The 13,281-nt window shown below is 38.3% G+C and overlaps 1 protein-coding gene across 1 annotated transcript; it reads left to right on the forward strand.

Annotated features, from left to right (window-relative positions):
* Positions 1-533: 533 nt before the first annotated feature.
* LOC128193708 (uncharacterized) lies at positions 534-3,115 on the forward strand. Its single transcript, XM_052867789.1, has 2 exons — positions 534-861; positions 3,027-3,115. The coding sequence occupies exons 1-2, from the start codon at positions 534-536 to the stop codon at positions 3,113-3,115; spliced, it is 417 nt and encodes a 138-aa protein (XP_052723749.1).
* The last annotated feature ends 10,166 nt before the right edge of the window (positions 3,116-13,281 follow it).

Here is a 13,281-nt window from a genome sequence, read left to right on the forward strand (position 1 = left end):
GGAGATCGTTCGTCTACACGTAGTGTCGTCCAGTATCATCTCTGACCGAGACACGAGATTCACATCTCAGTTTTGGAAATCCTTGCAAAGCGAACTGGGCAGCAAACTTCAGATGAGTTCGGCGTATCACCCTCAGATGGACGGTCAATCCGAGAGAACCATCCAGACGTTAGAAGACTTGCTGAGGACGTGCGTCCTAGATCACATGGGCGTCTGGGATGAAGTTTTGCCGTTAGTAGAATTCACCTATAACAACAGTTTCCAGTCTAGCATTGGAATGGCTCCCTTCGAAGCTCTTTACGGACAGAAGTGCCGCACGCCACTTTTTCTGGTTTCAAGAAGGAGAGAAAGTGCTGACCGGACCTGAACTCATCCAACAGACGACCGAGAAGGTGAAATTAATCCAAGAAAGGCTGAAGACGTCGAGGAGCAGGTAGAAGTCCTACGTCGATAAAAGAAGAAGGCCATTAGAGTTTAAGGCTGGAGAGCACGTTTTCCTTAGGCTAAATCCAACCACGGGAGTAGGCAGAGCCATGCGACCAAAGAAGTTGTCCCCAAAGTTCATCGGACCTTACCAAATTTCAAGGAAGATTGGACCAGTAGCGTACGAGCTGTCATTGCCACCCCAACTGTCAAACCTTCATCCAGTATTCCATGTTTCCCAACTCCGGAAGTACATAGCCGACCCCTCGCACATACTGGAGCTAGAGATGAAGCCAGTTCGCATTGAAGACATCCGCACCAAGTACTACAAAAGGAAAGCGATCAAATTGGTAAAAGTGGTTTGGGACGAAAAGACGGGTGACTCTACATGGGAAGTGGAGGATGCCATGAAGGACTTGTACCCTCACCTGTTTCCGGGTAAGTTTTAATTTTTGAGGACGAAAGTTTTTGTAGTTAGGGGGAATGTCAGACCTTGTAATTAAGCAACCAAACTCACCTGTCTAATCTCATTTATTACACCCAAAACCCTGCTCAGAACCATTAAAGCGCACTTAGAAACCCCTCTGAGCGGACGCTAGGTGTCAATAAACGAGGATCCGAAAATCAGTTAGTGGGATGCAGGTGTCAGCAGGAGAACGGACGTTCATTTTTAAACAAAACTGAACTTTCTGAAATCTGCGTCACTCTTCTGCATGCACCTTCTCCATTCCAAAACTCTGACGTTCCATTTCTCCTACTTCTCTCTAGAAACTTCCCCTTCTCTCTACCAGAACTCACTCTCCTTCTTCTCCGATCATCATTCAGGCACCAGTTCTGCACTCACGACGTAGAGGACGATCGTTGGAACCGATCATTTTAAGATTCTGAACTGGTAAGTCCATCCTTTCTCCATTCGTGCCTTTTTCCCGTAACATGCAAATCCAGATTCTGGGTTGCCTGAGTTGAATCTATCATCCTGAGTAATTTTCTGGTCTATGTTGGTTATAGCTTGTAGAAAACGTGGTAGAACGTTGAGACCTCTGTCAATAGGAGAACCCTAACTCATATCTGAGAAAGTTCGACCCCCTTTAAGAGGTAAGGGAAACTTATTCAATTTAATTTGTATGTTTGTATTGTACTGTATGTACGTTCTGTGAGTGTTATGAAGCATGAATTTGTGATATTTGATTTTAGTATATGGTTGTGATTATGAGCTGATGCATGAGAATTATGAAATGTACTATAATATGAGTATTTGAAGATATGAAATTTTATGATTTAGAAATGAGTTTAACGTAAATGAAACTTTGAAAATAAATTCCCTATGCTAATGAACGTTCGTCATTGAATGGTCCTTGACCGTTCGGTGATTACTAGTAAATTTCTGTGAGATTGAACTCTTTCATTTGGAAAGAATTCTAGTTGAGAACGAACGCCCTTTTATAATAGTTCTACGTTTGAGCGTTCGGCCAAACGTAGGTTGCCTGAGTACTATGTGAGGAATTGAGAGACTTGTAAACATGTATCTGGACACTTAGTTATTCTTCAATCCTCTCTTCACCATCCCGTATTATATTTATAAATATTAATATTTTAGCACGAGTTCAAATCAGTGATGGGTTCGACCCAAAGCGTTCGTCATGAGTGGCGCTCGGTCTTATACCGAACGCTCGTATTCGTCTTTAATCATTAAACTTGTGGAAAATAGCGTTCGTCCAAATTCAGTAAATCCTTTTACCGTGTTCGGTCATTGACTGGCAGTCGGTTTTCGGTAATCGAATCATTCTAAGTATAGTTCTTTAATCGTTTTGAGGGGTCTGTCTCCATTTGGATCCGGCCTAGAGCCTCTGTACTTAAATTATTCGTTGAGTATTGATCTGCACTTCCGAGAGTCAGTTCATTCACTGACTCAAGTGGTAAATGATGTCCGTCATATACGGTGTTCACTGTAATCGGTTTTATTCTGTTTTGGAACGGGGGATTTTCTCGGTCTCGTTCCTAACGTTCGTCCTCGTTATGAAGAAGGCTGAACGCTCGTTATTTTATCCACTTGAAATGGATGATGAAAACGATATTAAATTTAAAGAATATAAAGAATGAACAGTTTATGAGATGAATAAACGGTTGTTGATGTTGAACGAGCGTTCCAGGGAGGAACGACTCTTGGATGAAAGTTGAGATTTGTAAAGTATGAATGTGGACAAAGCTTAGCTGGCGGTTCATCCTGATGTTTCGTGAGTGCTCGTCCTCAAGTAGAGGGGAGTATGTCATGTGTGGGAACGGCAGGAGGTCCTAGTCCATAAATGTAACTTGGACGGAACGGACTAACCTCGGGTGGTAGCTGATGAAAATTCCAATTACTATATCACCGGGTGCACGAACGTCGTAGCTACACAGAATTCATACAGTCCGGACAGTCAGTCTAGTATCAGGAATTGATTGAATTGTATATTGGAATATATTTGATATGTTTGAGATGTTGAGAAATGCATGTTATTACTTGAATTAAATTAAATAAGCTTACCCTGTGTTTTTCTTTGTGTTGTCCTGTATCTGTACGTCTGTCTTGTCTTTGCAATGATCATCCGTGTGGATGTGAGCAGATGGTGATGCGTTACTGGAGGAGACACTGGAAGAGGGAATACTAGAGGAAGAAAATCTCGTTGATGTAGAAGTGAAGGCCGAACAGTAGACCGTTCGGTTACTTGTTTAGTAGTTATTCTAGCGAGTTGTCTTAGAACGACCACCTTCCCTTTTTCCTGAATTAACCGTTCGGTATTGTTGTTTTGTAAACCGTTCGGTTAGGTTAGCTTATTGTACTTCTCGTTATTTTTGTAACTCGCTTAGTGTAAGGCCGTTCGGCCAGAACCTGTGTTCTTGTTTAATTTAAGACTGATTTGACTTATCATTAAATGTAATTAATTCTACTATATGGTATTTATTGTATTTTTGGGATGTTACATAAGGAGATCAAGACACTACATTTCTAGATTCAAGGAAGTCTTCAAGAGGTAAGGGGAGCTAGATCTGTTTCTATAGATTGTAGAAATATTAAACTGTGTTTGAGATCTGTATTATTCTGCTCTTTGATGAAAATCTGGGAAAAAGGGGAACAAAAAAGGGGTTCTGGAAACGTTGTTGTGATTCTGCAAAATTCTGCAGAATTCGAAAGTGACGTTCAAAAAGCAATTGATGCAACAAATTATATTAATATACTATTTTAATTATTGTTTATAATTATTGGCATAATATTAATTCAAATTATTACCATATTAAACTAACATTTCAAAAATATTGTATTAAAGTCATTATTTTACCCCTTTTTTCCCACCATTAATTATTATTTATCTTACTGTTTTTATTATTTTTAAATATTTACTTACCCGGACAAAATTGGGTGTTGACAGCTGCCCCTCTTTATTTGGATTTTGCTGGATAACATGAACGTTAGAGTTTTGGTGCTATCCACTACAGGAAAAAGCGTTATTATCGACGGTTATTTACTGAGGGCCTTTAGACCTTCGGAAAAATTTTGTGGACATAATATACCGAAGGCATGTAGGCCTTCGGTAATGTCAGTGATAGGTTAAATCAGAAATTTGGGTTTTTTGCCCCAAATTCTCAAATTTCAGAATTCCCCCTCTCTCCTTCTCTCGTCTCCCCAATTTTAGAGATCCCTCTCTCCCCTTCCCTGTCTTTGCCCTAAGTTGAGGTTGGTCACCGTAAGCCATTGTTGTGTTCCTAACGCGGAGGTGGGTTCGTTGGTGGCTAGGGTTCGTGGTGCTTGCGGTAGGGTGGTGACTCGTGGAAGTTGGCGTTTACGTCAGGGGTGGTGGCGGTCAGTCGATTCAACATTGCGGTTTCACGGTGCACGTTTGGTGGTGTGGATGTTGATGGAGGTTCGTTGGTAGGTGGCGCTCTTTCATTCCCTACTCTCTATTCCACCACTGCTCGTCGTGCTCAATTGCCACAAGAAAAGGTCGTGTTTTTGTATGATGTGAGATTAGTCTTCAACTTACTGACTAGTTGTACTAATGTAATGTTGTTGTATCCTGTGTTGAGTGCATAATTGCTTGTGGTAGATTGTATATTAGATTTGGGTTGTATGTGAGGATGTTGGCTGGTGCATACTTCATCTTGGGTGTGAATGCTTTAGTAGTGAGTAAATGTTATTTGATGAGTGTTGCCTGTATGTGATATTACAAAGTGCCTTTGTACCTGTCGTGGTGCCTCATTAACCTATTAAGGGTGTCTCTGTTGTGCATCCTTCCTGTCTATTCTAGTGGTTATTTATGGGTTAATAGTTAATGTATTTATGGATTAAAGTTGACTGAAATTAACTAGATGCTATCTTGGGCAGTTTATTTGGAGACTGGTACAATTTTGATTGGTGACTGATGTTTTTTATTTCCTGTTTCTTAGAGATAAGAAATATAAAAGTGAATATGTGTACTATGTTCTACATGTACAATGATGATAGAATGTGGAATGATTGGGTTAAATCGTGTAAAATTGTTGCTGGAGTCATGAAATAGATGTTTTAAATGTGGAAGTGATAAATGCCAAGATTTAATGCATGTGTATTGTAATAATGTGCTTGAAAGTGAAGAGAGCATGGTGCTGTGAGCAATATTGCGTTATTGGAATGTTGTCCTATCACTTTTAAATGCATTAAATCAATTGATGGATGATAATCAAATGATAAATGTTGTAGTATAGGTAAATAAAACTGAGTTATAGGTAAGTTTGAATAAAGTTGCATGATCGATGTACTGTGTCTCTTTATATGTATAGTTAATATAAGTTGGCTATGGATGCTTTGGTTGTGTGTGATCGGTGCAATCATAAATGTTGTGAGTACTATAATATGACATGAATGGTTAATCTTTGGATTTCATATTAGATGCTACACATCAGTTATTGTGACTGCATGAACTCTGTTGCTGAATAGGATAATGTTGACCATGGAATTTGAAGGTTATTTCATTTGGAAGTGGCAATGAATTTGGGCAAGATTAATAACCTATTGAAAATTATTCCAGTTGTTGAATGGTAGATACTAGGTTTAGAGGTATGTTTGAAAAGTAGTAAGTCGTTGGTGTTAAAAAAATTTGAATTAGCCTAGATGATGTGGGCCATATGGTGGGATTAATAGGACATTGACAGGGGAGGGATTTTGGTACATTGGAATTAATAAGGGGTGGGACCCTTTGTGTACTTATGATGATATAGATTTAATGTAATTAATAAAAGGCCTAGGTAAGTACGTAAACAAATGAGGTTGATGCCAATGGCTGGATATAGGGGTTAATGGGGTAGCCTTTGAAAGATACATATCTATGTTGGACATGAATAATAAAATAATAAGATAACATGATATTGGGGGAGAGAATGAACTTTTAACACGCCCCACAACTGCTACTAATGTTTAATGGAAAGCAACTTTCTTGACATGTAGTTAGTTAACAGATTATAGGTTTAGGTCTAATTCCATCTCATTTTTAGCTCCTACCTATGCCTATATGGGGATGAGCACATTGACACCTACCTCTAACTAGTGCATCTACCAGTATCCACCTTCACACCGTAAATTTCCATTCCTCTTTTTCACTTTGCAGCTCTTTTAATTCATTTTTTCATCTCTCTTATACCTTCCATATCACTCATCATAGACATAACAGTGGAACCAACTGTGCTCCCATGCAACCAAACGTACAACTTTTAATTTCCTCTTCACTATTTTAAACTTTGTTTTAATCATGTTCTAGCCTTTAATAACTGATGTAGACACATGCAATACGAATAATTAATGTTGTCTGTACATCCAATGTTATATGAGGTTGCCTCAAGTCCAACAAAATGATTAGTACTCTATTTGCTAAATTGAAAAGGGAAAAAAGAAAATTGTACACTCTTGTTAACTTTCATATTAACTATAATAAAAATCAAGTTCTTCCATTTGAATAGAAACATTAGGTGTATTATGAATCAAAACTCTGTGTGAGTCCATTGGTCCAAGACTTGAAGCAAACACCACAAACCTAAACTGTCATATTACACTGCCTCAGACAGTTTTCTATATTCATCTAACTTCCAACAACTTTGTTAACTTAGACAAAGACAGGACATAATTAAGCACTTTGGGGATTGTGCTTGATCTTGTGATATAGGAATAAGCTGCCAAACTTTACTTAACATTTGTGAATAAAAGTTCTTTTTCCTCACTTCTGACTCCACACACTTCTTGAAACCAAGATCAATGACTTTAATCTGTGAGCTAGTAAATTTCAGGCATACCTATAAGATACATATGGTTGTATATAATGTTATGTGCAGTGTGGTTTAGTATCACGAGTTCACACATTCTAAGGTGTATATTATTATTCTCGGATGAAGAATCTATGCATATATAGAAAGTTTCTCTTTTCTGTATGAATCATCCTGCAGGTGTATTCATAACATTAAATACTAACATGATATGAATTATTATAGCCCTCTTATATATGTATTTGTTTATTTCAAACTGCAAATGTTGAACTTAAGATCTACTCTATTTAGTAATGAAGTCCCAGTGAACAATGTAACTAAGAGTCATATGTGACCTTGGTGTAGCTTTCTGCGTATATAACAACTTTGAAGTGACTCTTTGATGCATATATAGCCTTACATGATGTAGAGAAGCATCATGGTTGACAGAGGGATCTATTTTGGATGTGTCTATATTTCTTCTGTGAGTGAATTTGTGAAATAGTTGATGGGTGTGCCCCCTATCACTTCTCCCATTCAATTTTTAGTTTGGACTTTGCTTGCATCAAGCTATGTTATGTAATTTTGGCCTCCATCTTTGTCAAATTACTCTGTCATCCACTCCCACACTTATGTACTGTAGTTATATTTTTTTTTGCTCTTCGGTAATTACCGAGGGCTTTTGGCCTTCGGTAATTACCGAAGGCTTTTGGCCTTCGGTAATTACCGAGGGCTTTTGCCCTTCGGTAATTACCGAGGGCCAAAAGCCCTCGGTAAATGTTAGCGACAAGAGATTTACCGAGGGCGCTTTGGCCGTCGATAAGCCTTCGGTAATTGCCTTTTACCGACGACTTTTGGCTGTTTCCGAGGGCTTCTGGCCTTCGGTAATGCCCTTCTTTTTTGTAGTGATCCTTGTAAAAGCTAAATAAAGATAAAAACACTAATTTCGTTTGGGTCCAAGGAAAAGGAAAAAGATTACCTCGGAGCGTACCTGGTAGAGCATGTAGCAACCTTGTGGACCTTGCTGAAGGGCCATGACACCGTGTAACTTGATGGTGAGGCGCACGAACCTCGTAAAATTAAATGGAGAGGCGCACGAACCTCGTAACATTAAAAGAAGAGGCGCACGAACCTCGTATAACTTGATGGTGAGGCGCACGAACCTCGTAACTTGTAAAATTAAATGGAGAGATGCACGAACCTCGTAAAATTAAATGGTGAGGCGCACGAACCTCATAACTTGTAAAATTAAATGGAGAGGCGCACGAACCTCGTATAAACTTTTTTTTTTTGTGTGCCAGGATGAAAACTAGGCTTGGGTGCCAGGATGAAAACTAGGCTTTGGTGCCAGGATGAAAACTGAGCTTAGGTGCCAGGATGAAAACTAGGCTTAGGTGCCAGGATGAAAACTGGGCTTTGGTGCCAGGATGAAAACTAGGCTTTGGTGCCAGGATGAAAACTGACTTGAGTGCCAGGATAAAAACTAGGCTTTGGTGCCAAAATGAGAACTGGGCTTTTTTTTGTTTGAGTTCTTTTGTGCTAGGATGAAAACTAGGCTTTGGTGCCAGGATGAAAACTGGGCTTTGGTGTCAGGATCAAAACTGGGCTTGGGTGCCAGAATGAAAACTGGGCTTTGGTGCCAAGATGAAAACTTGGCTTTAATGCCAGGATGAAAACTGGGCTTTGGTGCTAGAATGAAAACTGGACTTTTTTTTGTACCAGAATGAAAACTGGGCTTTGGTGCCAGGATGAAAACTGGGCTTGGGTACCAGAATGAAAACTGGGCTTTGGTGCCAAGATGAAAACTAGGTTTTAGTGCCAGGATGAAAATTGGGCTTTGATGCTAGAATGAAAACTGGGCATTTTTTTGTGCTAGGATGAAAACTGGGCTTTGGTGCCAAGATGAAAACTGGGCTTGGGTGCCAGGATAAAAACTGGGCTTTAGTGCTAGGATGAAAACTGGGCTTTGGTGCCAAAATGAAAACTGGGCCCTTTTTTTTGTGTGTGCCAGGATGAAAACTGGGCTTGGGTGCCAGGATGAAATTTGGGCTTTAGTGCCAGAATGAAAAATGGGCTTTGGTGTCAGGATGAAAACTGGGCTTTAGTGCCAAAATGCAAACTAGGCTTTGGTGCTAGGATGAAAACTGGGCTTTGGTGCCAGGATGAAAACTGGGCTTAGGTGCCATGATGAAAACTGGGCTTAGGTGCCATGATGAAAACTGGGCTTTGGTGCTAGGATGAAAACTGGGCTTTGGTGATAGTTATGAGTGGGGGCATGATCTCCCCATATGGGTATTGTTGATGTTGCCTGCACTCCCCTATCCTTCTTTTTTCTGGTTTAAAACGAATTTTTTGGAATAGTGACCGAAGATGTAATTTTCCCATTCTTCAGCCCAATCTCGATTCTTTCGGTCTATGATGATGATATCAACGAAATCGGGAGTCACATTTTCAATCATATGCTCAAGAAAGGGTGGTTGTAGCTTGCTCACAAACATTGCAACCATCTTCTTGTTGTATAGAGGTGACTCCATCTGTGCTGCCAATTCTCTCTATCGTTGTGCATACTCCTTAAAAGACTCCTCTTTCTTTGCCATGTGCTGTAATTGTAACCTGTCTGGCACGATGTGTTAGCAAAATGATGAAGATGAAGTTTTGATGATCTCCAAATCAAGTCAAGAAGAAATCAAGATTCAAGATGTTATGAAGACTTGTATTTCTATGGAAAGCTTTTGTAATAATTGTTTTTAATTTCTACTCAAATAAACTTACTTAGCAATTAATAAAGACAAATAAATCAAGAGTAAGGTTGAGAGAAATTTGCATAGATGATTTTATCCTGGTTCGGATCTTACCAATCCTACGTCCAATCGTTTATCTCAAACAAGATAAACCTTTTCACTAACACAAAACAATTACAAATTACACTCACAAAGAAACAATTTGTAAGAGTTTAGAAAACACCTCTCTTGATACCACAAGAGATGAAACTACACCTCCTTTGAGTCTTCACAAAGGATGAACACCTCCTCCGAATACTTCACGAAGGATGATTCTCTTTCGAACACCTCCTTAGACACACCAAGGATGAACCGACTATTTCCTCTGTCACCGTAGCAGCACTTCACCAGCTCCACAGACAAGAGTTTCACAAGCCGGACAAGAACACACAAGTCTCAAGAATTTCTTAGTATAATTCAAGATGTTATGAAGACTTGTATTAATATGGAAAGCTTTTGTAATAATTGTTGTTTAGTGTCTAGGACTTAGATTTTTAGTGGTTTTGATTCCATGTAATTCTACATTATATAATTAATGTCCAGAGTCAAAATCGCACTGTTTTAATCAATTAAAACAAGTATTAATCGATTAAAACGAGTAAAAGCTGAAAACTCAACTTGTTGCTGTTTTAATAGATTAAAACTTTTTTTAACCTATTAGCTAATCCATTAAAATACATTTTAATCGATTAAAACAGTCCGTTGGGGGTTTTCAGAGTTGACAACTAGCCGTTACACTGTAATAATCGATTAAGGCTTGGTTTAATCGATTATGTAATCGATTATTCCTGAAAATAATCGATTAAACATAGCCGTTGGGGGCTCCAGATTTGAAAAACTAGCCGTTGTACTCAGTTTAATCGATTAATACTTGGTTTAATCGATTAAAACAGTCAGATGGCTCATTTTCGAAGAATGGAAGAGCCTTTGGATGAGTCTATAAATAGACTCTCATTTCCTCTCAAGGGGAATAACCAGAGACACATAAACTCTTCCCTTGTGCACAAATACTCAGAAATTCTTGAGACTTGTGTGTTCTTGTTCGGCTTGTGAAACTCTTGTCTGTGGAGCTGGTGAAGTGCTGCTACGGTGACAGAGGAAATAGCCGGTTCATCCTTGGTGTGTCTAAGGAGGTGTTCGGAAGAGAATCATCCTTCGTGAAGTATTCAGAGGAGGTGTTCATCCTTCGTGAAGTATTCGGAGGAGGTGTTCATCCTTTGTGAAGACTCAAAGGAGGTGTAGTTTCATCTCTTGTGGCATCAAGAGAGGTGGTTTCTAAACTCTTACAAATTGTATCTTTGTGATTGTAATTTGTAATTGTTTTGTGTTAGTGAAACTTTTTATCTTGTTTTGAGATAAGCGACTGGACGTAGGATTGGTAAGATCCGAACCAGGATAAAATCATTTGTGCAAATTTCTCTCAACCTTACTCTTGCTTTATTTGTCTTTATTAATTGCTAAGTAAGTTTATTTGAGTAGAAATTAAAAGGCACACGTTAGTATTAAAAACCCTCTTGGTTTGTTATTCCACACTAACCATTCCGCTGCAGCCGCTCTGACACGATGTGCATATTGTATTTGTACTGCCTTACAAAGGCGTCTGCCAAATCTGCCCAAGAACGGATATGAGAGGATTCTAGATGTGTATACCAACTCACGCTGCTTCGGCCAAGCTGTCTTGAAAGAAATGGATAAGTAATTTTTCGTCATAGCGTAAGCAGCCATTTTCCGGAAATACATGGTCAAGTGGTTCTTGAGGCATGTGTTACCCTTGTACTTCACAAATTCTGCCACCTTGAACTTGTGTGGAATTGTCACTCCTGGGGCCAAACTCAATTTCACCATGTCACCAAATCCGTAACTATCAAACCCCTCTATGGCCTTTAGCCTGACTTCCAACACTTTAATTTTACTTTTCGCTTCCTCTATGTCTTCGTCTGTATCGTGTGGATAGGCCTTTGAGCGGTAGTACGCTATTGGTTATGGGAAATGCCAAAGAAGTGTGTTCCGCCATTGAGTGATCTCCAATGGGTGGTGTGTAACCTGGTGGCGAACCATACATTGGAAGCGTGAATTGTGTGCCTACAGCGTTATGTACTAGAGGATGAGCCTTATCCTCAACCCTTACAAATGAAGTCTCTCTGGTAACGTTCATGGCTTTCAAAACTTCCAAGATTTGACCGATTTGATCCTTTAGTTGGTTAATATTAGCCTTTACATCTTCACATTCCTCTTCCTCAAACTTCCATAACTTCAGAAATTGTTCGAGTCATAAGGATGTCGTGGAAGTCCCGTAGTTTTTTTTTTTTACTTTTTATACCCTTTGGCTTTTAGTACTTCTCTGCATTCTATGCCATGGTAATGCGTGCTTGATGTATTGATATATGGGTGGGAATTCGCGTGAGATCCTCATTCACCCTTTTTTTTTTTAAAACTCTAAACTTTTTCACTAACGTACATTTTGAAATGGTTTCCATCAAATTCATGAATTCTCGTCGGAGTTGGCGATGCATGGTGTGTTATGTTATTTCTTCTCTTTGAACCCCTATGATGATGCATGCATGATGCTGAATGTATGAATGCACTAACTTATAATGAAAAACCTTGTTTCGACCAATGCCTAGTAGAAAACCTGGCTAACTAGAAAGAGGAAACCTAGATGTATGTTAATCTTTTTGTATTTTTGAATGAAAGAGATTTGAAAGTTCCAAATAAAGTTTCTCATCGACGAAGATATACATGATAGTTATTTATGCAGACAAATGGTTATGACTTTTTTATGATGCAATACTGTGCAAGTAGTTTTTTTTTTTTTTAAAAAAAGTAATGTCCTTCCGTTGATTGATTTTTATTATTTTTTTTTGTAATATTATTTTATTTTTGCGGAGTCAATTTGAAAACAATGAATGTAAAAAAATTTGAAGTCGGATATTCAAAACAGTGCTTGGCATTTTCTTTTGACATTGATATGTGTCTGCTTAAATTCATAGAAAAGTTGAAAGTGGTAAGGATTTAAAGGACATTGGGATAGCCGCGTTGGCGTGTAATATGTGAATATGAGATACGACACACGAAAAGGATGTTGGTGTTTAGTAAAATAAATATGGAGATATGTATCCATGAATGTCAAAGCTGCCCCAATTTTTAGGCATGAGTTTTGTTAATGATAGGGAACAGGTATGAAGAGGATTTACTGAAAAAGGATTGCCCCAAATGGTTTGATTTTCTTTTGCATGGCTAGTTAGGGAGTTCTCAAATAACACAAGCGAGAATAACTTTGGCAAGACAAATGTGCTCTAGTATACGGTAGCGTTATTGTTTGTTAGAGTCAAGCAATGGACACACCCATGTCTCAACAGAAAATGCTATTGTTTATTTAAATTATTTGGTCGCAAAAACGTATGATAATAAATTACTCAAAATGTAATGATTTCTCTTTCTATGTTTTTTTTTTGCGAAATGAAAATGATAAAACTTTTTGAGAAATATTTTTTTTATATTTTCCTCTTATCGCATTCGTTTGTTTTTCTTTTTCAAGAAATTGAATTTGAAGAAAACTATCAACTGGGCCCAATGGACTAAAAAAAAGTTCTTGTTACAGTGAAATGAAAATTAAGTTTGTCATTTTCATTTTTTCCTTGTGTTTTGAAATTTTGATTTTTTTCAAAAAACAATTCTTTCTTAAATAATATGATGTTAACCTGACTTGTTCAAAAACGTTTTTTTTTTTATAATTTTTAAGACTCAAAATAGGTTACAAAGAATGATACTTATTTTTTTTATGAAGAAACATATCTTCCCACTAAATTATGATCGCCTTATTTTCGAAAAT

This window comes from Vigna angularis, chromosome 8, assembly GCF_016808095.1.
Source record: "Vigna angularis cultivar LongXiaoDou No.4 chromosome 8, ASM1680809v1, whole genome shotgun sequence".
Classification (NCBI taxonomy): domain Eukaryota; kingdom Viridiplantae; phylum Streptophyta; class Magnoliopsida; order Fabales; family Fabaceae; genus Vigna; species Vigna angularis.